The sequence below is a fragment of the Pan troglodytes genome, chromosome 14, assembly GCF_028858775.2.
Source record: "Pan troglodytes isolate AG18354 chromosome 14, NHGRI_mPanTro3-v2.0_pri, whole genome shotgun sequence".
Lineage (NCBI taxonomy): Eukaryota > Metazoa > Chordata > Mammalia > Primates > Hominidae > Pan > Pan troglodytes.
Genome location: NC_072412.2, coordinates 65,783,083 through 65,809,368, shown reverse-complemented (window position 1 = coordinate 65,809,368; position 26,286 = coordinate 65,783,083). Strand labels below are relative to the sequence as shown.

The 26,286-nt window shown below is 36.9% G+C and overlaps 1 protein-coding gene across 5 annotated transcripts in view; it reads left to right on the top strand.

Annotated features, from left to right (window-relative positions):
- The window catches only part of DIAPH3 (diaphanous related formin 3), a 490,848-nt gene that overhangs the window by 17,209 nt on the left and 447,353 nt on the right, over positions 1-26,286 (top strand). For 3 of the 5 annotated variants that reach the window (XM_054665346.2, XM_054665345.2, XM_054665349.2), the window contains exon 2: positions 13,901-13,933. The exons of the other annotated variants lie outside the window; for them this stretch is intronic. In XM_054665346.2, the coding sequence (XP_054521321.1) occupies positions 13,901-13,933 (33 nt within the window). The remainder of the gene's footprint in view (positions 1-13,900; positions 13,934-26,286) is intronic. 5 annotated transcript variants of the gene reach the window in all.

Here is a 26,286-nt window from a genome sequence, read left to right as displayed (position 1 = left end):
TTTGAATGGTGCGATAATCAACCTAAAACTATTGTACTTTTAAAAGTCCTATACAAATATGCTTAAATCATTGCTGAAGTCTCCTTTGGCATTGTTGGAGGATTTCCAAGGACAGTTAGGCTGCAGTTGCTTGAGCTTGTGGCTGGAGTACAGAAATTGGTGTGTTCATAACCAGACTGCAATATAGACTGTAATGTGTTAGGATTTCACTGTATTGCATATGGCACAGTGCAAATTAGGTACAGTGTTGGGCCACTCTGTATCAAATCCCATTCTAGAATTTATCTCTCCAAATTCCCCACATTGCTTTGGATGACAAGTGCAAAGGAAAGCATTAAGGAGATGAATCTGTGTTTTTCAGTATGTTTAGCTCTGGCAGGCAGTTACTAATGTTATATTATTTTTTTGAATCACCAAGAAGGGAAAATAAATGACCCAGCTTATTTCTTTTTCCTCTAGAACTTATTGGATTGTAAACTTCTTCAGGGCAGGTACCATATTTTATAGGTCTTTATGACCCAGCCTGCACCTGGTGGCCTGGTAACTTAGATGTGCAGTAACTATATCCTGTTTGGTTAATATTTCTGAAAGAAATGTAAAAGGTAACCTACATCTTATGCGTAGTACTGGAACTGCATGTAAAAACTGGAATTGTGCTCTTCATTTTTCAGATGCTAATTTTATAAATATGTAATCATCTTTTTGATTCCTTTTAAGAGATAAAACAACTTAGAGGGTGTAATAAAAAGTAGTATTAAATTATACAAGAAAACTTAATGGTAATTCAGTTATTTAGAAAAAGTTCAAACTTTATCAATAATTTAAGAAATTAAATTTTCTTTAGCTGTTGTATTATAATTCCTGACAAGCATTTTTTAGTGACATGTTGGAATGTGGATAATTTTGGCTTATGTTTCAGTCTGAATTGGGAGTGTATGGTTTATAAGGTTTGTGGTATATACTACAGCTTTAAAAATCTATAAATGAGAAATAAAAAAGCTTTTCATTTCTATTACACATTTGAGAGCAACTTAAAAAAAAAAAGGAGGAAACACCCTAGCAAACCATGTATTCTTATTAGTGTTAGTCAATTGACAGAAATTGCAACCCCCCTCCATGCCCATTTATCTTTGAGGTTTTTTTTTTTGAGACGGAGTCTCGCTCTGTCACCCAGGCTGGAGTGCAGTGGCACGATCTCAGCTCACTGCAAGCTCCGCCTCTGAGTTCATGTCATTCTCCTGCCTCAGCCTCCCAAGTAGCTGGGACTACAGGTGCCCGCCACCACGCCCAGCTAATTTTTTGTATTTTTTTTAGTAGAGATGGGGTTTCACTGTGTTAGCCAGGATGGTCTCGATCTCCTGACCTTGTGATCCACCCGCCTCAGCCTCCCTGCTGGGATTACAGGCGTGAGCCACCGCGCCTGGTTTTAAGGTATGGTTTTGTAGTCCGTGTTGTTGTTATCATTTAGTAATCATCCAATTGGAATTATGCTCATCTTTCTTGTTAAGATTTCATTTTTGAATTCTTTGCTCCATAAATAATTCAGAAACTGCTTCAGCAGCTGGCTGTCCCATCATAGTTCTGGGGACTGAGGGAAAGGAAGGAGAGTGAGGCTGGATTTTTGACTCATTCCCAGCCTAGGTACTCACCAACCCTTATAAGTCACTTCTGTGCTGTTCAATTTCCTGTTCTCTAAGATGGGGATAATAGCGAGTTTTTAGGGTTGCTGGGTATACTAGTAATCGCAAAGTGTCCAGTAAGGTGTAGTAGTAGTGATAAGGTGGGCTGTATCATATGGGTACCTAGGGACCCATTTAGCAATCTTGGGTTCTGTCTCAGTTAAAGGCCCATTTGGTCTAAAGGAACAGATCCCTATACAATATCTACTGTAATCCTGAAAGGAGGAATTGTAAAGATACACAAGAGTAGCACCTCTAATCAAGCTGGCCGTCACAAAGGACTGGAACCATGAACTAAAAGCTGACAGCTTTTCTCAGTCTCCCTCTCAGGCCGTCCAGCGTCTCTTTGCTTCTCACTAGGCATAGCTCCACTGTTGATTCTCTGCATTGTGTGGCTTCCTCTGCTTTGATCTTCACACAGCCAAGCCTAGAACCTCATAATTCCAGATAGACATACATGTCCTTGGTCCGTGCAAGAGTAGAGCCTGATTTTCATATCTGAATTCCAATTCTAGAATTCTGGGAACATGGAGATTTGATTGGCTCTGCTTGGGTTTATATTCTGCCTTGTGTTTAGCTGCGGCTAGGGCTGGCTTACAAGGAACAGTGAAGACTGGTGGGCCTACCTCTATGGCATAGGCATTCTCAGAGAAGAGACAGTGTGCAGGAGGCAGATACACCCACAGGTGTCTACCTTGTTTACATGTGGGGATCTTTGGAGATTTCTTGATGACAGTCTTGGTGCTGAAAGACTGAGTCTAAAATAGTTTGCCTAGTTTTAGTAGTTTGTTTCCAGGTTGCACATTAGAGTTACCTGGGGACCTTTAAAATTATCCATGGCAGGCTCCATCTTTGGGTATTGATTCATTTGGGCTGGGATATTACATAGGCATCTGTATTGGGAAAAGAAAACAAGCTTTCAGGTGATTCTCATATGTAGTCAGGTTGATAACCACTGCCTAAAATGTTCCCTGCACCATGGTAGGGCTGGGGATTCAAAGTTGAGGGGAACATAGTACCTGCGACATACAAACAGAAAAGGAGGTATAAACACAAACTGCAAGACAAACCATGATCGGTGACCCAAGGGAATTGTAAACAAAAGGGCTGTGGGAAGAAGGAAATGAGATCATTTCTCCATAATAATGAAGGTTGATCCACCCTTACTCTAAATTTTTATCTGCAGTACCTACTTAATCTGTTTACCTCACATCTGATTCGTCCATCTGACTGTGAGTCTCCTGAGGCCCTGGCAACATGCTGGCTCTGGGGATGGCATTAGGAAACTGCCACTGCATAGATTTTTCAACCCCCATATTTGAGCCCCAAAGAAATATGACAGCATGTGAAAGGCCCCAGAGGGCAGCCCAACATAACTGACACCCAGCAAAACAGAGCTGCTGGTAAATTGACCATGACAAAAATCAAGCCCACAGGAGAGGCAGTACACATTTAAAATGGATTTAGATGGATTACAGACTGGTTATGGGGCCCTAGAGGAGGAGAAGACTATTGGGAGTATCCTTGAGAATGATTGAGCTGAACCCAGGTGATGCCTATATGGATCTTACTGTGAAGGAAGCAGAATAACATTGGTCAAAGTTTCTGAACCTCAGGTGTAGTATTTTGTGTACTGTGGTCTTTTCTATAAGTCTTCTACCAAGCCTATGGGGAAGATGCTTGTTTGCCTCATAGTACAGTTAAGAAATTCAGGCTCAGAGAGTTTAAGTGCTCAAGATCACACAGATGATTGGTATCAGCTGGATTCTGATCCAGGTGAGTCTTATCCCAGAGCCGAGGCTGTTCACCTCTGCTCAGTACTGCTCTATTGTGCCACAGCGCAAGGCAGGATGTAAAAGTGCCAGGAAGGCACGCTTGATGTGGGCAAGCTTAGAGAACCTTCCTGAATCAGGCAGCATTTGAAAGGTAAGCCAGGTATTGAGAGGGAGAGGACTGCGGTAGTGTCTTGGTCAAGGCCCAGAAATAAACAGAAACCAAGGTAGGTTGGTTTAAGGTGAGGATTATTTAGGAAAGTATTAAAAGAGAAAGGCTGGCCGGATGAGGTGGGCTCACACCTTACTGTAATCCCAGCATTTTGGAAGGCTGAGGCAGAAGGATCACTTGAGGCTAGGAGTTTAAGACCAGTCTGGGCAACATAGTGGGACCGCCGTCTATAAAAAAAAAAAGAAAAAAAAAATGTGGGGCATGGTGGTGTGCTCTTGTAATCCCAGCTACTTAGGAAGCTGATCGCTTGAGCTCAGTAGTTCGAGACTGCAGTGAGCTATGATCCCTCCATTGCATTCCAGCTTGGGCGACACGGCAAGACCCTGTCTCTAAAAAAAATAATAAAAAATAAAAAAGAAAGGAAAAGGGCATATTGGAGATGCTGAGGTAAATCAGAGATTATTAACTGCAGGAAGGGAAAGAGTCCCTGATCGTAGGAGCTGGAGGAGGGGCAACCATGGCTGGTGCTGGGCTGTCTACAAGGGTCCCTGTTGCTGGGACTCGCACACGTGTGGAGCACATTACCATCTACACGTGTGGAGCACGTGTACCATCCTACACGTGTGGAGCATGTAGACCTCTTGGGGGGACTCCTTAGGGTTGGTGCTCAAACTTCCGAGGGGTCCTCAGAGTTATGTTTAAATTGTTGTAAATACTGTTTTTCTTACTGTCTTTTCTCTAGACATGCTAAACTGGTCCCTCTACCCCCTAGACTAATTCCATATTAAAAAAATAATTGATAGAATTAACTGAGTTTTTCCAAAAATTGCCTTTATTGGCTTTACAGTGTTTTGAGAGTATTTCTAATACCTTCTGGTAAATGACTCCTGGAAGCATAACTAAGCCACTTAAAGGGCCCTCAAGTAAATAATGATTATTTGAGTACAGACCTTCCTCCCTACCTTCAGTAATTTGTATAATATGCTGAATATGCTGATCTGATTATTATTTACTGTGTAAGTTGGTTATTTATATTTGTATACTTACAAAATATTTGTGACTATTCAGTTAGAAAAGTAAAAGCCCATGTCTTTGAAATGGTCTGGGACTGATCTGCCTCCTCCTTCCCTCTCACTGACTTCATTTTGTCCTGTTGGAGCCAACAAGCTCCCCTGTTTCTTGAACATCAGGCATACTCCTCCTGACAGCCTTGTTATGGCTGTTCTTTCTATTGCAAACACTCCCCTGCCCATCCATATAGATGACACCTTAGCCCACTGGCAACTCTGCTCAAACACCACTTTGTCAATGAGGCCTATGCCTACCTCAATTCCCCATGTTTAAAATTGCAACCTGCAAACCCTCTTGGCTTATGCTACTTTTTATTTTTATCAGAGCATTCATCACCTTCTAACATCTTAAATAAGTAATTTACTTATTGTGCTTATTGTCTGTTTCCCCAATAAAGATAAGTTCTTTTAGGGCAAAAATCTTTGTTTTATTTATTGATCTCTCCCTTGTCAAGAATATAGCAATATTTAATTAACAGTTGTTGCATGAATGAATGTTTTAGGAATCTTTCATTCTGTTAGAAGAACAAATTCTACATTCCAAGTTTTACCTGAATCATGGCTAAAATTTTATTTGCCTTTAGTCTTAGATCATTGCTTTAATGCTTGCCTGTTAATTAGCATGCATTTAAACATATATGATTAGCAGGTGGAGACTCCGCTTTTCTTCCAATCACCATTGAATACCTTATTATGAAGCATTTTGGTTATTGGTTTATCTTGTTCTTTTGGTTGCAAGCTTGTAAGGGGAGAGACTGGGTCTTCATATTTAATATTGTGTCTCACACATGTTGTTGGCCTAATTGTGTAGGAGAAAAAATTAGAATTATGAGACTAGGTCTTGCTTAAAATCTTTATCTTTTATTTCTTATATTTTGGCATCATGACCTTATTTACATTAAGGAATTATCTAGTAAGTGGTATTTACCCTAACTTTCTCAAGATGGCATGATATCATTTACATTTACAATAAAGAAAAATGATAGATTTCTTTTAACTCTGCCATTAATAAGTGTCATATAGTAGAAAAATAAAGCAAAGTCAATATATTATTGTTGCCACAGAAATTGAATTTGTGTCAAAAGGATTTGTGCTTGTGATGTAGTGATTCGTATATTTTTCTTGGAATTAAGTCTGTAGCAGGTGACAACATCAATAATTCACAGAACCAAGGAGCTTTTTGAGATTGGATAATTTATATATGTGAATTAGAAAACAGACGAATAATGCGCTTAATATATTCTGACATACTTGAAAATATGCATTAAAAAACTAGCCTATTAAAAAGTCTGTGCACATAATATTTATTAGATGTTTTTTAGATTTTCATTTTTTCTTTTACTAATACATACATTTTTATTTGAAAAGGAACAATCTATATTTTCTGCTCAATCTGAAAAGTATTATCCATAGTAACTTAAAAAATACTTTCTGTATTAAAAGTAAATATGCTTATTGAGACAACTGGGAAAATACATGAAGATATGAAAAAACCCCACAAATCCCATAATCCAGATGTGTAAAATTACCTACGATTCCTGTTTTATTTTTTCCATATATATGTATATTAATGAAGTTGGAATTATGTTACATATGCAATTTTAAATGCACTTTTTTTCATGTACCATTGTATTGTAAGCATTTTTCCATGTCATTATAGTTCATATTGGTAGGACTGTGATTTATTTAATCTTTCCTATGTTTGGGGAAATCTCAGGCTGATTACAGTTCTAGCTATTTAAAGTAATGCTGTAGTGATACATATTTGTATATAAACTTTTGATTGTATTTCTTAATTCCCAAGTATGGATTCTAGAAGTAGAATTATTAGGTTAAAGTGTGAACATGGGATTTGTTTTACCAAATTGTTTCCTAAAATGGTTTAACCAAATTTCCTTTATGGTGATGCTGAAATATAAACAAAATCTTTCTCAAATATATGTGAAAGAATGGGTGATGCTCTGTCAGTCTAAGGAACATCCAATCTAAATTTGTGTTGTGGACAAGATGTCTAGGATGCTAAGCCACTCTCAGAAGTAATTTAGTAGTTGCGATAAGCTTCAAGGTGACTCTGGGAGTTCTGGGATCTCTAATTCTCTGTATAGCAAATACTGTAAATGCTTTTCAGCCTTCTCCAGACAATGAAAAAGGTCTTGGATTCCCATAACCTAGAACTGAACCTACTTGTAAAGTGGTTCAGAGATTCGATTTGCTTTTCCCTGGACATGTTGCAAAAGAGTTTTTCATCTGGTAGTATAGGTGAAAAGAACTGAAATAGACGAAGAGGCATCTTAAAACATGTACAAAACTGTGTTACTAAATTAGCCATTATATTTTTCCTTTTATTTTACCCCAACATTGAATGAGTTCATTCGAGGAAAAAGAATATTGGAGTTATGTTAGAATGAAAAATGACTTGTTAGGTTAGCCTCTGTGGGGTGCAATCTAGGTCAGAGTCCCAAGCCACAATATGATAATTGTTTTTTCCTACAGAGGCAGTTCTTTCCTAGCAGGTATGTTGCCTCCTTAAACCTTGTGTTCTCAGAGAAATGCATCTTTTCACTGCTGTGGACACTTGAATGATGCCTTCTCCTTAAAGCTGATCTCTTGTTGGCTCTCCTTTCACGATGGAGGAATTGAGGGGCAGGGAGGTCTGGATACTTGAGTGCATGACAGTAGAGAAGCTTGGATAGTGAGTAATACATGATATGTTTGTCTTTCTGAGGTTGGCAGAATTGCAGTTTTGAATAAATGAGCAGATTAAAAGAGGCTGGAGAGCTTTTCCTAATTCTCACCTGTTCCTAACATCTCCCCTTTCACTTTTTTCCACCTTGGACTGAAAAAACATGTCAACTTAAAAGTTTTTCTTTGTAGTATCAAAGAGCCAGCTCTACTCTTGTCCTCAGTGCTATGAAAGCTTCAGTATTATTTTTGGACCTTTCTTAGATGTTAAATCTGGAGCCCTTGAAGAATAATATTTTCACATCTATTTGTGTTGTGTAGTTGCCAGGGAGATGATCCATAGACTCTGTAGGTGTGTCGAGAGTCATGGCTGGTAGGAATATTACTTTAAATTTTCATAGTCTTTATAATTGGTGTTGACGTTAAGATAAACACAGGTGTGTGGGCTAGAAATGTTATCAGATTGAAGTACATATTCATACATTATTGTTGGAAAGGAATAATCTGGACTTCAAAATAAAAATGTGAGCAACATCTCAACCTATTATCAGCCATAGATTATGATTAAGAGAAGATGATTAAGAGAAGACTAATCCTTTCCTTTTTTCTTTAAGATATCCTCCCCTCCCCTCTTCCCTCTTCCCTCTTCCCCTTCTTCTCCTTCTCCTTCTCCTCCTTCTCCTTCTCCTTCCTTCCTTCCTTCCTTCCTTCCTTCCTTCCTTCCTTCCTTCCTTCCTTCTTTCCTTCCTTCCTGTTAGTAACCTGTGATTTATTCATTTTGTCAAGCAAATGGTATCATGTCATAGTCTGATACAATGAACAATCTTTAATACTTAGGTACTAAGTTTATGTTCATGAGACTGAATGATTTGTACCTTAGACTAAGCATTTAAATAAATGATGCAATTGGTAATTCATCATACGTACCAGAGATTGTTGAATTATCTTAAAACAGTACTAATTGGTACCTTTCACTTCATGGCAGTAAGGCCTGTCCCAACTTTATCAGCTCTCTGTCTTCACTTCTTTGAAATCCTCTTGTACTTCTTATATATACCCTTCATGTGGCTTGTTTCAGGTATGTCCAGTTTTTAAAGTGAGCTACATGATGAGAAATACATATGTGTGCAGGCTGAGGGAATGTTTAATGGCTGATAGTGGTGGAGTATGGAGTAGGGTTTCTCACGTGGTCCTGGGCATGCTGCCACATCATTACAGGCATGACTTCTTAAACATGTGGTTTCCCAGGTCCCACCTTAGACTTACTGAATAAGAATATTGGTAGACTGAGGCCCTCTAATCTAGCTTTTCAAAGAAAGTCTTGGTGTGATTCTTGTGCACGCCAAACAAACAAAAACCTGGAAAAACCAGCTGGTCCAGAGGATCTAGCTTATGAAAATTGTGTCTGAGTCTTTAATCTTACAAGTTTTCCTCTGTTGGTAATCCCTCATAACCCACTTAAATGACGTAAATTTTTGGCCAGGCGTGGTGGCTCACTCCTGTAATCCCAGCACTTTGGGAGGCCGAGGTGGGAGGATCACCTGAGGTCAGGATTTCGAGACTAGTCTGGCCAACATGGCGAAACCCTGTCTCCACTAAAAATACAAAAATTAGCCGGGCATGGTGGTGCACGCCTGTGGTCCCAGCTACTCGAGAGGCTGAGGCAGGAGCATCACTTGAACCTGAGATCAAGTGCACTGCTGCACTCCAGCCTGGGCGACCGAGCAAGACTGTGTCTAAAAAAAAAAAAAAAAAAAAAAAGTCAATTTTAATGGAATTAAACTGTGTCAGCCAAAGATTATTTAAAAATGCTACCACATATTTGGTTCTGATAATAATAAATTGATGCAAGCCTACTGGCTTGAATCTGATGGTGGCTGTCATGTTCCTAATGATGGCTGTCATGTTCCTAACGATATCAATGGACAGATCCTTTGCTCCATTGGCCTGCTAGTTCAGATGTGCTAACCAATGAAAGAAAACATAAAATTTGCGAAAAGTCTTGGGCTACAGCTTGGCATCTTTTTCACTGTGTGTGGACCTCCTGGGTTTGTATATTGCTTTGTGTACTACAATTTATCTGTCTTTGTTACTTGTAAACTAAGTTAGTGGGGAAACTATTTCACATGCCTCTTGATATTCACAGCATTTAGCACAGTTCTCTGAAAGCTCTAAATCCATTTTTTGACAGCATGTACTATCTTCAATAAAAGTTTTGATGCATTGCTTAAATGGGAATATAGAGACCGATGTTCTGTGTTTCTACTTTTTTCCCCCCGACTCCTATGTTCTTTTGAAGAAAAATCTGTAAAGGCTTTTTTTCTCTTTCAATTCCAGAGTGACCCTCTTGACCATTCATCCTAGGAGCTGTCATTAACAGAAAACATTGTTACCCATCTGTATGTGGTTCTCCTTACTTTTTAGGGAGAAAATAGAATTAGTATTTGAGAAACATAGGACCAGAGGAAGAAGGATAAGTTTTTAGCTTAGGAAAAGAGTCCTCATATTCTTTAATATCACACCTTAACCAATAACCAGTAGTCTTGTGGACAGAACGGTTATTATTATTTTTTTTTTGAGACGGAGTCTCGCTCTGTCGCCCAGGCTGGAGTGCAGTGGCACAATCTCGGCTCACTGCAAGCTCCGCCTCCCGGGTTCACGCCATTCTCCTGCCTCAGCCTCCCGAGTAGCTGGGACTGCAGGCACCCGCCACCACGCCCGGCTAATTTTTTTTTTTTTTGTATTTTTAGTAGAGACGGGGTTTCACTGTGTTAGCCAGGATGGTCTCGATCTCCTGACCTCGTGATCCGCCCGCCTCTGCCTCCCAAAGTGCTGGGATTACAGGCGTGAGCCGCCGCGCCCGGCAGAACTGTTTATAATTTAAAATCATGAGTTTTATTTGATTTCAGTGCCATAAAACATTAATAACACCTATAGAATCATAGGCCAGGTAGGTAATATATGTAAAGGTCACAAAGTCACATTTAGATATGAAAGTTTTAATGTCTAAAACTGTATGCTTCTAACTTTTTTTTTTTTTTTTTGGTAAATATAACCCTAAAAATTTGCTATCAGGTTATTATTTTTAAAGGTGTTTCCTAGTTGCTTCCATTTAATAGTCGGTTTTAAGTTTCTATTTCCTTTTTGGAGTAGATGTCCACGGTGGCTACTCATGAACTGGATTGATGTTTGTAGTTAACTATTTTCCTGAACTAGAAGACAGTAAAGAGCATTGCTGGTGGCTATAAAACAGAGGTACTTCATTTTAAACAGTACCTCAAGTACCACCATAAAATCAAGATTTTTGTGTTACAAAGTTTTTTCTAATTTTAATTAAGGATATTACCCTTATAGTTTTGTATTTACAAAAGTAAGGCTAAAACCCCATAGAATTATCTGAGGATTTAGTTAGTCATTTTCTTCCTTTCTCCCTCTTCTTGGCAATTTCTACTTCATGGATAGTCCCTATTTTATGTGTATAAGCCAAACAGGCAGGACCTTGAGATCATGTAAACTTTTCAATGATAAACTTGAATTTAGTAATAACATTCAGACATCCTACAAAAGATTGCCACTTGATATAGTGTTTACATTTTTTCACTAAGCATTTAGTGTTTATTTTTTCTTTAATTCACGTTTAAAGTAAACTATGATGAGACATTCCAGTTTTTAAGGGAAATTACTAGTGCTTAGATTTATTTAGATTTTTAATGCTAGCCTATCTTGAGTGGTTTAAGATTGCATGTGTGTACATAACTATGTAATCTCTATTCTTCAGCAAGCTAAATCTTGAAATGAAACCTATTCTGACTTTATTGTTTTGATGTAGAAAGAAACACAATTCTCAGATCAGTTTTCCAGCTCCTTACTCTGTTAGTGAGTTTCTCCAGTCCCGTCTGGACTGTTGAATTTGCTGTGATTTCCTGCCCTATTGACTTATCTTGCTGATGGTGAGAATTGATAGGTAAGTGTTCTCTGGAAGAGAAGGAATGATGAATTTGACCTTCTTTTCTCTCAGACTCTGTTATACTCTCCACATCTACATCCCTTTGAGTTTTCTTCTCCATGCAAGATACACCTGCATCTTAATTCTGTTGTGATTCATCACATGTTCTTTGGGAAATATAATAACATAGGTTATAACTGGGCTTATGTACATACCTATATAGTTTGAAAACAGATCAAGCCTTTAGGAAATTAAATCTTTTAAAAAGCTATACCCTCAATGAGATAGTTTCAGAATGTATATATTAAAAAAAAAAAAGAAAACCATGACCAAAAATGGATCCCTGGGTTGCCTTGTTTTTACATAAGAGTGGCTGTTCTTTTTCCTGAACGTTGTGAGCCCAACTGAAATTTTAAAAAGATGGTCTAATTTTAGACCTTTGACAGTATATAAGTGTTTCTCTTGAATGTTTACAACTGGATTTTGCATCATGTAACTTACATTTCCTATTTTCCTATCTAGTTTTATTTTCCTTTTACTTTCTGTATCTTTTATGTAGTTTTTAGATCATAAATCTTGCCTGGACCCTAGTCGTCTTTATTTTAAAATTATTTATCTATTTTTATTGTCTTTTACTCTTACTTTTTAAAATATCACTTTTATGGCATTTTCTTGAGGCAATTCAAGCTGGTTTTGGGAATATTTTATTTGTTTAAATAGATGTTTTTCTCTTTATTGTGGCATACCATCCTAAATAGGATTTCAGCTTTATAGTTTATTTCTTTGGCTTTACTTTTTAAGCATTAGGCCACTTGGCATGCCATTGTGCCAGAAGTTCATTACCTGCCACTTATTTTTCTTTGTCACAGGAACTTGAAATGAACCCTTTTGAGAGTGAAATGAGATGTGATTGGAGTGATACCTCTGATTGTAGAATAACAAGAGTGAAATGTGGTTAACCAAATGCAATAGGCTGGAAGCCTCTACTGGCAGGAAGGCACACATACAACAGGCTGTTAGAGGAAGGACGCCCCACACAGGCATTGCCCCAGCTCCTTTCTCTGCAAACTCAAGAGCCCTCTACGTTTGGGTTTAATTTTAGTAATGGTCTCTGGGGTGACACCGTGGCCCTAAGTTCCTTACATACTTTACAGTCCCGTTCAGGATCCCAACCACTTTTAAGGACCACCGTGCATACTTGTTAATTTCAAAGGCTGAAGACAGTATTGATAAAAAAGCAAATTCTATAGCCTGGTATTAGATACTAACCCTTAGTTAATCCACTATTATTACTTCCTTATTCCCAAGTCAAAGTAGGTGATTCTAATTCAACAAGGCAGTTCAATCTGGAGCCTAGTGGTGTGGCTAATGGTCTTTCATTTGGCTACATTTTCTTTGGTATACACAAAATTCATTTTAGATCCCAGTTACCTTCTTTCCTTTGCACTAGAAGGAGGAACATCTTGGTGAAAGAAAGGGAGAAGAGAATCTGGGATGGTGATTTACATTGTACAGATTTTTAATCTGGATTATCACTGAGGTAGATTCATGAGCATGAAGGTGTACTTGAGTATACAAACATGAATGATAAATTTCATTCTATTAAGTAAATGTTGAATTTAACTGTGTACCACTTAGTCTGTTAGATAATGGTTGTTAACATCTGTCCTTATAAAAGAGTAGACCTTGTTTCCTATTTAGAAAATGTGTTTGACCCTTTCCCTGCCCCTTTAAAAATTGAATGCTCCAGTGAATAAGAGAAAGGAGAATTGGTAATTGATTCCAGTTACTTGAATACAATATCTTTCCCGACACTGGGACTTATAAAACTTAGATTTCTGTGTTTTTTCTCTAAATAATTATTTTTTTCTTTTGAATTGTATTTTGCAGGAAACTATTCACTCTCTAGAATGGTCTTATGTTTGTCTAGCAAGGAATTCAGCAAAAGGGTCCTTGAAGCTAGCAATGAAATTGAAAAGTGTCTACTGTCACCACTCGTGATAAATCAAACTGATGTTAAAGATGCAAATAGTCATTTTAGTACATTCTTCTCCGTTACTAGAATTGTTTAAGTTACTTAAGCCAGCAAAGTACTTCATTATCTATTATGCTGCATAATAATGGTAAATTTAAAGTTTCACTGTTTTATAATATGAAAAATTTTCTGAAAAATCATCACATTAAAATCTTTTATATCCAGTGTTTTTTTAATTTTATTTTTTCTATGTGCCCTCATTCTCAGACAGATCCATTGTGTTCTAAGTTAATATACTTAATGGTAATTAATACTGTTAATTGGGATAATATATTTATTGTACCATAGTTAATTTTTTAGTTTGTGAGGTTTACAAAGTAAAAAAATTTTAGTAAGTGTTTGGAACTACCGCGCGCAGGGTAACTTTTGTCCATCTTTTTGAGAAAGAGATTAAAACGATTATATATAATGTGTTTTTATTGGACTGTCAGAAATTTAATTATATTCAAGTTAGGATTGTAGAATTTTGAATGTACCCTATTAACTAAAATAAAGAAGCTGTTATAAATTACTAATATGATTGCTTTTTTTTTTTAATTTGCAGCATTTAAATATTAGGACACTGACAGATGATATGGTAAGATTATCCTCAACGTTTCCTTTGTTATGAATTGTAACTAACCATATAACATTGATGGTGTGCTCTGCTAACATCTTTGAAATTGCTAAAAGTCACATATATTGGAAACGTACTATTCTTATAGTGCTGAAATAAGAGGCAGAACCGGTAAAATACACTAAATTGTTGGTTTTAAGTTGTAAAGTGAATGGTGGATATGTTAATTAAAAAAATTTGTTTAATTACAAATTGTTAGTCAACTTTGAATCATTCAAATCAACTCTCATTCTTTAGGAATGAGTTGCACACTTCAAAAAAGAAGTAAAAATAGCAAAGACATGTCAGCTTTTCAGAAATATGTAGTTGCTAATTAAAGTAAGTCAGACTAAAATATTATGCATATATATTTTTAAAATTTTGCTTAAAAATGAGAGAACCGGGCATGCCTTACTACGTTTTTTATGTTGAAAATAATAGGGCTTCTCATAGTAACACTTTATAGCACCATTGTAGATTCTTGCATAGTCAAGTAAGTTTTTCTGAGAAATATATTTTTAAATGTAACTTGTGGTTAATAGTAAAGGAATAACAAGAAGAACAACAACAAAACACAAACAATGACACCAAAAATATGTAAGTGTGTTATAGAGGAAAAAGCATGGCCCCCCATTGACCAGGCTTTGCATTAAACTTCACCATATATGAAGCATGAAGGAGAATGCCTAGACCATAGTAAGCACTTAGAAAATAGTACTTCTAATATCCAAAGTACTGTCTTATGCACCTGGGTAAGGCAGAATACAAAGATGAATGAAACGTAGATCTTGACATGAATGACTTAAAAAATTGTATTAGAATGTTGATATGTTTTATTCCTTTGAATAGTACCTAAGAAAAGCATATTTACATATAATTTTCTGGATGACATTTTCATATACTAACATATAGAAATTGGTAACAATACAGATTTCTCACCTTGCAAGGTAGATGTCTTTATTTTACAGTTGACAATATTGAGGCTCAGACAGATTAAGTAGCTTGCTCAAGTGTGCCCAGCTGGCAAGTGATACAGTTATAGCTTGAATTTTGTTCCACATTGCTTTAAGTCTCATATACTTACTGTGCTAACTTAACCCAGCTTGCAAATGGCTTCTTAAGGCTGATAAACCATCTGCAATTTTTATGTTTGAATTTTTATGATATACAGTGATATATTTGTAACAGCTTTGATCTATAATTCATGGAGCATACAATTCACCCATTAAAAGTGTATAATTTAGTTGTGTTTAGTATATTCAGAAGAATTGTACAACCATTACTACAGTCATTTTTAGAACATTTTCGTCAACCCTTAAAAGAAACATCATGTTCATAAATAGTCCCTCTCTGTTTTCCCTCAACTCCCTCAGTTCTAGGCAACCACCAGTCTACTTTCTGACTGTATAGATTTGCCTGTTCTGGACATTTCATATAAATTGACTCATATCGTATGTGGTCTTTCGTGATTCACTTATTTCGCTTACCATAATGTGTTCAAGGTTCATCCACATTGTTGCATGTATCAGTACTTCATTTGTTTTTTTTTTTGTTTTTTCTTGAGACAGGGTCTCGCTCTGTTGTCCAGGCTGAAGTGCAGTGACATGATCATGACTCACTGCAGTCTTGACCTCCTGGGCTCAGGCAATCCTCCCACATCAGCCTCCTGAGTAGCGGGGATTACAGGCCTGCACCACCTCACCTAGCTAATTTTGAAGTTTTTAATTTTTTGGAGAGACAAGATCTCCCTATGTTGCCCAGGCTGGGTTTAAACTCCTGGGCTCAAGTGATCCTTCTGCCGTGGCCTCCAAAAGTTTTGGGATTGTAGATGTGAGCCACTGCACCAGCCTCATTCACTTTTATTGCTGGATAGTATTCTGTATGATGACATTTTTGAGGTTTATTCATATTTTATGGACATTGCATTTTTTTCTCTTTCAAACACTGCCCTTATTTTCATTATATGACAGTCCTTGCACACTGCCAACCCACAATCTTTACCTTAAGTTTTAGAAACTAGAGTCATGGGGTGGCTTCGGCATGCCATTCCAGAAGCCATGTTGCTCTATCTTATATTAATAATTGAGTTCCTTATTGAGGACTTTCTTAGTTCTTTCTCTGACCTTCCCCCATTCCTCACCTCTCCCTTTATCCTTGCAACTGGCCTTGGTAAGGTAAAAACTTTTGAGTTGTTACCATAATGCCTAGTGCATATCTTCAACAATACATCATTTATTATCTACCTTTCTCAATGGTTTAAACCTTTTGAAGGCAGGGACGATGTGTAATGAATACTTCCAGTACCTAGCATGCTTTCTGGCACATAGTGAGTATTTTAATAAATTTTTTTGTTGAACAAGTGAAAGAGTCACTGTTCTGATAACCTGCCTGGTATTGAATCTCAGCCTGGCTTGGCGCTAGTCAGGCTTCCCAGAGACAGAGTCTTGCCTTTTTTGCACAAGGTAAGGGAGCTGTAATGAGGACCTTCTGTCAGTCTTTCTGACCGCTTGCCTGGATTGCTTTGCCCCTGCTTTCTTCTTAATTGTACACATGTCTGTCTCTCCTGGATTCCTCACTGACCCTCTTCACATGGACTTGCTGACTGAACTACTGTCTCCTCACTCTCACTGTTCTCTTCTGATCTTGTGCTTTAGCTTGTCTCTTGAGTAGGCCCAGAATTTAGTCCAGGGAAGGATCAGGCAGGTAGCCTAGTTTAGGCATCTGTATCTGTTGCTGTAGAGATTTGAGAATAAGCATGGCTATCTTCAACAGGAGACACCAAAGAGTAAATTCTTTCTTATTCATTGTTGACTGACGCAGTGTAGAAAGAGCATTGTTGGATTTGGAATCAGAAGATTCTTGGTGAAAGACAGAATTTTACCTCTTATTAGCTCTGTTACCTTGGCAAATCAATTATTTGATTGTTCACTTATTTAAATTGGGACTAATTATACAGTTTCTTCCTTTCTCATAGTTTTGGTGAGTTTCTTAAGTTTAAGTATGTTGACCTGCTGCATTCAGTTCTGTCCGTTTTTACCCCTTTAAAAAATATTTCTTGATGTACAGACAGAGAAGTGGTGTGACACATTTGCAGCTGAGCCTTCCAGGGTATATGTTATAGATCAATGCAGAGTTGTGAGAAGGGAAAGGGTAGCTGGATATTTTGAGGGCTCTTTAAACTATTTCTGGTGTGTTAGAGCTCAGGGCAGCATTTGCCAATGATGCTTTGATATGTACTGGCAATATGTTTTCTGATTGAAGTTTGCCCCCTTACAACATACACATTGCATGTATGCTTTCAACGTAGAAATTCTTAATGTGAATAGCCTTTTTTTTGGTCAGAACTTGAGAGAGGCATATAAGAATAGCAATGTGCTGTAGTCATACATTTGAATAACAGTATTTTAGAAATATTAAAACATCACAGGAAGCATTAATGTTAAAAACCTATCCCTTTAAGTTGTTTTGTTAAAGGTCTGCAAAAGTACTTCATGTTTTAAGGTTATTTCTTGAGTTACTATCAGAATTGAATTTCACTGTCTTGTTAAAGAAATAAAGGATTGCTATAGTGTTGGGTTCCCTAGGCAGAGTTGATAGACTATAAGCAGTGTTTGTTCCATAAATATGAGCATTCTCTTTGTATAAAGTGCAGCTTAGGTGCTAGGGTAATAAATAAAGGTGAATAAATGTTTAGCTTATAACTTCCATTGCTTATACCTGGGTTTTGAAGAAGGTTTTCCTCATAGAGGCAAAAAGGTTGGGAGGAGGGGGGAGTGAGGGGAGACAAGTTTGAAAAGGTAAGTTGGAAGACATTGAATGTGGATGTGACAATGCTGAATTATCCATCAGTGTGTTTTTGGAGTATAGGAGTTGTTTTTGACTTGCTGTTTTCTCTCCTGTCCTTCATAACCATTTGTCTACATTGTAGTACTTCTATGATCCTCATCTCTTTGTTCATCTGACTGCAGCCTGCTTTACTGTTTGGCCTGCAGCAATGGTTTTCAAATCTTTTTGACTAGATACTACATTAAGAAATACATTTTATTTTGTAGCCTGGCATGCATAAACTCCTAAACTCTCTGCTTCTCAGTTGAAACAGAAGTTTAAAAACCAGTATTTAACATTTCTAAGCAAAATGAATTCTGATCTTTTTATTTCCATTCCTTTCTAGTTTTCTTCACTCCTCTCCATTCCTTAAAAAAAAAAAAAGGTAATTGAATCCACTAAATTGATTTCATGACCCACAAATGGTTAACAGCTATAGCTAGAAAACCAAACATTGGCCTGCACAGAAACTAGAGGAAGTCATGAGGTCTTTGCATTAGTGTCTATTCTTTATTATATGTAGTTGCATGTAGGAAAGCCAGGTTAGAATGCCACCTCTGCCATTTTCTAGCTGTGTGACTTTGTGTTAGTTATGTAGCTTTTGAGCCTTGGTATAGAGATAGTTTAAGGGACAAATTAAGTAAGATGCTTGGTAAACCGTGCATTTATAATTTAGTGCTATGATTAGTAATACACACTTTCAAAAAATGAGGTATATCCAGCAATCTCATTGCTGGGTATATACCCAAAGGAATATAAATTTTTCTACCATAAAGACACATGTACACGTATGGTCATTGCAGCACTATTTACAATAGCAAAGACATGGAATCAATCTAAGTGCCCATCAGTGGCAGATTGGATAAAGAAAGTATGGTACTAATACACCATGCAATACTATGCAGCCATAAAAAAGAACAAGATCATGTCCTTTGCAGGAACATGGATGGAGCTGGAGGCCATTATCCTTAGCAAACTAACACAGGAACAGAAAACCAAATACTGCATGTTCTCACTTGTAAGTGGGAGCTAAATGATTAGAACACATGGACACAAAGAGGGGAAAAACAGACACTGGGGCATACTTGAGGGTGATGGGTGGGAGGAGGGAGAATATCAGAAAAAATATCTATTAAGTACTAGTACTAGGACGAGTACCTGGCTGAAATAATCTGTACAACAAACCTATGTGACATGAGTTTATCTATATAACAAACCTGCACATGTACCTCTGAACCTAAAAGTTAAAAAAAAAAATTGAGGTATGATTTACGTACAATATAATTTACGTGCATTATATTGTACCAGTATTGAGTATAATCTGATGAATTTTGAGAAGTATATACAATAATGAGTGCACTAGTCGTGATATGAAATATTTCCATCACCCCAAAAGGTTCCCTCTATACCCTCTTACAGTCAATTCTCTTCTCCCATCCTGGCTTTTGACAAACACTTATCAGCATTCTGAACTATAGTTCAGTTTTTAGAATTTCATATAAATGGAGTCACAAAGTATGTTGCCTTTGTGTCTGGCTCATTGTTTGGTAATACTACAATTGGTTTAACTCTTCAGCAGTTTGGGTTGTTTCCAGTTTTCGGCTATTATTAGTACAGTTGCTATGAGCATTTGAGTAGAGCATTTTTGTGTGTGTGTATATGTTTTTGTTTTTTGTGGGAGTCATATAGTAAGTGTGTCTTTAACTTGATAAGAAACTGACAAATTGTTTCCCACAGTTACTAATGTTGAACATTTTTTAATGTGCTTATTTGACGTTTTCTTGTTTAAATGTCTGTTACTAGATATAGGACTATTCAAGTAATCTATTTTTTCCTAAGTGAGCCTTGGTAGTTTATGTCTTTCAAGGACATACATTTTACCTATATTGTTAAATCTAAATTTTTACCTATATTTTAAATTTTATCTATGTTGTTGAATTTATGGGTATAAAGTTGTTTGTGATATTTTCTTATCCCTTTAATGCAGGATCTGTATTAATTACCCCCTTTGCAATCCTCATATTGATAATTTGTGTTTTCTGTGTTTTTCTCTGTGACTAGTCTGGCTAGAGGTTTGCCAGTTTTATTGATCTTTTGAAAAACTAGCTTTTGTTTTCACTAATTTTCTTTATAGTTTTTTTGTTTTTGTTTGTTTTACCTGTATTATTTACTTTCTTTTGTTTTATTATTTTTTTCTCTGATTTCTTAAGGTAGAACTCTAAGTCATTGATTTAATACCTTTGTTTGCTAACATGTTAGATTTTTTATGCTATAAATTTTCCTCTGACATCTGCTTTAGCTGCATCCCACAAAATTTTATTGAATTGAATATTTTAAAATTTCTTATTTTCTTTGACCCATGGGTTATTTTGGTATATGTTATTTAACTTCCAAATATTTAGGGGTTTTCCTGATATTTGACTGTGTCTGATTTGTAATTTAGTTCCCTCGTGGTCAGAGACCTGTAGTTTGCATGAATTCTGTCCTTTCTGGTTTTTTAAGTCTTACTTTATGTCCCAGAACATGGTCTATCTTGGTCAGTGTTCGTGTGTATTGTGAATGGTTGGTAGTGCTGTTCACATCTTCTGTATTCTTGTTAATTTTCTGTGTGTTCTAACAATTATTGAGAGAAGTATCGAAGTCTCCAACTGTGATTTTAGATTTTATTTTTCCCGTTCGATTGGTTTTTGCTTCACGTATTTTGAAGCTTTGCAGTAAAGTGCATATATATAAGATTGTTGTGACTTCTTTATCTTTAATAAATGACATTTTAAAATCACAAATAATTTTTATTAGTTTTTAGTTCTTGGAAATTTATTGGATTTACCTACTCTACTTGATATAATCATATGCTGCTTCTTTGGAGAACAAAGATTTCTTGACTTCTGTGACATCAAATTTTCTCAATTTCATACCCCTTTGACTTTTCATTATCTATCTGGTTGCATAATTTTTCCTTTTTGCCTTAAATTATTGTTTTTTCTCAGTTGTTTTTCCTGATTCTACTATTCTTTTCCTCAGTATGTAGTGTTTTACTTGGGTAATCACCTCTGAAGTTTTCAACTAACCATGTATATCTCTGTTTAGGACCTTTTCCTCCAATTGAGAAATAATTCATTGGCCTACTGAATAACCTCAATGGATGTCTCATCTGTTCTAGAAGCTCTGTGTGCTCTAAGTTAGACCCTTTACTTTCCTCATAAACTTGTTTTATTCCTTATATTCTCTTAGAAAGTAGCTTCACCTTTCCAATGTTTCTTTCTGATTATTTCTTGAATCTCTTCTTCTCTCGTTCCTTCTATCAGAGTCCTGGTCTTCTCATTTTTTCTTCTCTGGACTCTGGCAGCTTCCTATTGCTACCCAAAATGCCACCTTCCCACACAGCTATCAGAGTGATCTATCTACATTGCCTATCTGATCATGTTTTATGCTGTTTGAAACTGCTTAATTGCACCTGTTTTATATAGGTCAAGTCTAACATGGCAGATAAGGCCTTCATGACAGGACCCTGCCTCTCTAACTTGATAATGTATCTCTCATTAGCATGCAGAAACCTTCTAGGGAATACAAAGATATAAGATGCTGGAGAATTTACTTAGGGAGTATAAAAACATAATTAGGGGGCTGAGTGTAGCGGCTCATGTCTGTAATCACGGCACTTTGTTTGGGAGGCTGAAGTGGGAGGACTGCATGAGCCCAGAACTTCGAGATTAGCCTGGGCAAGATAGGGAGACCCTGTCTCTACCAAAAAAAAAAAAAAAAAAAAAAAAACAAATTAGCTGGGTGTGATGGTATGCAGATGTGAACCTGTAGTCCTAGTCCTAGCTACTTGGGAGACTGAGGCAGGAGAATCACTTGAACCCTGGAGTTTGAGGCTACAGTGAGCCATGATTGTGCCACTGTACTCCAGTCTGAGTGACAGAGGGAAACCTTGTCTTAAAAAAACAAAACAAAACAACATAACTAGGGAATTGTGGTTGCTAATTAGAAGAGCGGTGTGTTAAGTAACAGTAAGGACTATGTAATTGTTAGCTATGTGCTAAAGAGTGTTCCAAATGTTTACTATATCAACACATTTAATTGTAACACCAAACCTCTGAGTAAGTTATTGTTCCCATCTTTAAAGATGGGGAAACTGGGGGAAGAGAGAGCTTAAGTAACTTATTCAGAGTCATAGAGGGCAGCCAGGAAAACTCTGGCAGATTGGCTCCAAATAACATGATCTTTATCAAAAGCATTATAATGCCATTTAAGTACTATCCTTTTCTCCACTGAGAGCACCAAATGTAAAATCTAGAAGTATATCTCATTCTTTCCCTTTTTTTTTTTTTTTTTTTTTTTTGAGACAGGGTCTCGCTTTGTCACCCAGGGCAGTGGTGCAAACACAGCTCACTGTAGCCCCAACCTCCTCGGCTCCAGCTCAGACCCCCAAGTAGCTGGGACTACAGACATACACCACCTTGCTTGGATAATTTTTGTATTTTTTTGTAGTGATGGGGTTTCTCCATGTTACCAAGACCGTATCTTAATATTGTCCGCTTTTCCCTTGATGCCATCGATATGAGACTTCTAATTGGAAAAGAGAAATTGTATCATAGCCATTGACCTTAATCCGGAGAAAATCATTATAATTATAAAGACATACTATATCTAAGATGTTTTCTAAGATGAGAAATGAACTATTTTGAATATCTCAAGTAAACAAAACTGAAAAAAATCCACCCCAAAGAAATAGTGAGGTGTTGGACTGAGAGGTCATCTGTTAAAGGATATGAGATTCTTTTAATTATAAAGGACATGGAAAAAATTCTCTGTATAGAAAGCACTTCACATATCTCAGAACAACTGCTGCCTGCGCCCAGATATAGATACAGGCTTTCCTTGTTCTCCTCAAAGTTCCCGGGGTAATGGGGTCATAGAGCCACTGCAGAAATCACCTGCTGTGGATGTAGGTTCTAGTGAGTGAGTGGAAGCTTTCACCTCGCTCTTCTCTCACCTCCTAACTGTTCTCTGGGCCTTCTTCCTCGGTATAACTGTTACCAGACAACTCTAGTACATTCCGATGTGATTTCTGTGAGACTTCACTCAAATGCGATGAATGCGGCCTAATAGGACTGAGCTTTGTTTACCTGTACCTACCTAGATGTGATGTGTCTTGTGGGATATATGCTAAATTATACATCATATTTATGAAAGAAAGGAAAATGACTTTAATTACCTGAATTTGTGCCTAACTTTAAAGTCAAGTAATAGAACATAAGACAGTAGCTTTTAAAAATAAAGGCTCAACCTAGAATTATTTAAGATAGTTTTATCTTATTATTCTAGTAGGATATAAGGCTCTCTGTACTATAATTTACTTTCTATTTTCATTAACTTTTTATATTTTCCTTGGTAAGTTAATAACAATGAGTGATAAAAAGTGTGATGTACCGTCTGCCCAACCACAGTTTTTCAGTAAAACTATGTAGTCATATTATACTCTTCTGTGTAAAGTAGAAATACCAGCATGGATTGGGGCGACTGAATGTAAAATACATCCAAACAAGTTCTGTTTTAAATAACTTAAACTGTTCATTTAGTCAGGTGGGCCTTTCTTAGCCCATTAATGAGTTAATTAGGACTTCCTGTACTTAAATTTTCAGTAGTAATACTTAAGTACTATCTTAGAATCTTTAAATATTTATAGGATAGTTTAGAGAGCTCCTCCTCAAATCAGCACAAACTTGGGAATAAGATCAAGAGCTCTCAGAGTTGAATATACTAATATGTAGTAGGGTGTACAGACTTGTATATTCATTGTTTTGTCCACTCGTTCATTAATAATTTGTTGAGTGCCTAGTACTCTTTTAGAAATACAAATATGGAAAAAGAAGGTCTCTGTCGTCTGGGTGCAGTAGAGAAATGGATGTATAGACAATCAGTAGTTTTAGTGTGGTATGATAGGGGCTGGAAGGTCAGCTTGATCTTGGAAGACTTCATGTGAAGGTGACTTTTCAGCTGAGTTTTGAAGGACAGGTTGGAATCTGGGCTGGCAGGAGTTGGTGTAATTTTTACTCCTTATTAATTTTACTTCTGGCATACCAATGAAATGGATTCGTAGTGGAAGCATGTCAGGTTGGCAAGTAGAAAGCGATTATTGATGTCTTCAGATGACTTTTTGTTTATGGGTAATATAGGTCTATGCTTTTTAAAATAAAATGTAATATATACAGGGCTAATTTATATTACTTCTCAAGTATATATTATTAATATTTAAATATATGCAATTAGAATTGTACTTTGAGTAGATGGGTAGATAGAACTTTGGGGTTTCTTGAATGTTAAATTTTTTTTTCAATGATATGTGTGCTCCTTTTTGAATGGATATTTTTCTTATTACCTTATATCATGATATTAAATAACATAAGTTATCCTTGTTTTTAGTGTAGGGGCCTACTCTAAATTATCAGTGTTAGGAAGAGTCTGGGTTTTCCTATTGAATATATAAAAGGCATAACACCTGGCATTCTCCCTTGATATGCTGTGTTAATTATTTTTTATTTAAAATATTGTTGAGAAAAATTTAGCACGGCAAGAAGCAATGGCTAGGGTGTTCCAGGCCTGGAAGATAGGAAGCTAATTATTAATTTATTCACTTAACAAATATTAATATAATATCCACTACATGTTTAGAACTGTGGTAAGTTCAGAGGGGGTTTAGTGAATAAAATAACAGTATCTGTTCTCAAGGACTTAAAGCCTAGTTCACAGGCATTTAAAGAATTGTATACATATTATATGATGCAAGCACTAAGTCTTTGAGCATCTAACTCAGTCTTGAGGAATCAAAATGGGCTCTTACATGAGCTGTAGTTTAAGTTGGGAGCTGAAGATTGAGTTGAAATTAGCCAGGTAAGGGGATGGGGTATGAGGTGTGGGTAGGTTTTAGGCACAAAGAACAGCCTGTACATGTTTAGGAGATTCTAGGTTGTTCATTATCTCTAGATCATACAGTGTAAGGTGGTGGAGTGGTGAAAAGATTGTCTAGAGAGGAAATATGTTCAGATCAAGATGAACCTTTGAGCCAAGAATGTCATCCTTTGAGTAACGAGGGGCTATTGAAAGAGTTTAACCACAGGAGTGAGGGGCATGATTGGATTTGCATTTTCAGGAGGTTGAATGATGTTGGGGTAGAGAATTGCTATAGCATGGTAGGGGGAGAGGGCAGTGAAGAGATGGAGGCAGGTTAGAAGGCTAGGAGGCAGGTTAGAAGTGGCCTGAGCTAGCGACAGTAGGGACAGAGAGAAGATGAATAAAGGAGGTGTAGTCCACATGCTTTGGTTTATGTCTTTATTAATTTTCATTACAGTTATCACAATTCAAATCACCTTTCAGCAGAGCTGAGTCATAATCAATTCATATCAGCAGTAATCACCCCTTTGCTTCTCTCACTATTCAGGTCCATTCATTCTTCTCATCTGATATCTCTCAAGTCCTCCAGGCTTCCCAAACCCTCCTACTTTGCCCTTTGGAACTCGAAGTCTGTCATCTTCTTTGAATGTTCTCTTTCCTTCTTGCTGTAGTTGAAACCTGGATGTTCTTTGATGGCTTTATTTTCCTGGTGGCTTCTTACTTCAAAAGCTTCCAGCTCTCTTTGAAGCATAAACCATCAGAGTATACAACCTGTTGGTTCCTCCTTGGTGGTGGTCTCAACTGTAGGTCTTCTAGTCCCTCCCACTGATTCACTGAAGGCATTGGAACTTGAGTTACTTTCTCCTTTTCCACCACAATTTCTGCTATCGTTCTGTACCCACCTACCAGGTGTTCTTAGCTTGTGGTCCATGGACCACCAAGGGGTCTTGGTGGAATTCGTGGTGTCCTTGAAGAAAAAATTAAATCTTTATTTTCTTTAATCTGTAAATGAAATTTAGTATTTCTTTCAGTTATGCATATAGGAAAAAAAAAAACCTATCAGCATGCCAGAAAAACCCACAGTAGTATTTGGCCTGCGACTTTATCACCAACAGAAATCAGATATTTTCAAAGCACAGTAGTTACTGAAGATATTTCAAAATATGGTTTACATTTGACAATATGTTGAAATTAGACTTGTCATTACCTTTGTTATTTAATGCAATAGTGAAGAACATTTATTGATATATTGAAATTTAATAATTTTATAACCTCATTTTACTTTAGTTCGTATATATTTTAGGCATTTAAAAGTATTCTATGAGGAGCTCTGTAATTATCTATTGCTATATAACATTTCTCAAAACTTGGTGGCTTCAAACAATAATAAACATTTGATATCTCAGTTTCTTGCATCAAAAATTTGGAAACAGCTTACAGGATGGTTCTGTTTTGAGGTCTTTCATGAGATTATAATCATCTGCAGCCTTGATGGGGCTGGAGTATCTATTTCCAAAGTGGCTCACTCATGACTGGCAAGTGGATGCTAATTGGTGCGGGGAGGCCTCGGTTCTTCCCTGTGCAGGCATCTCCAAACACTGCTCCATGGCATGACA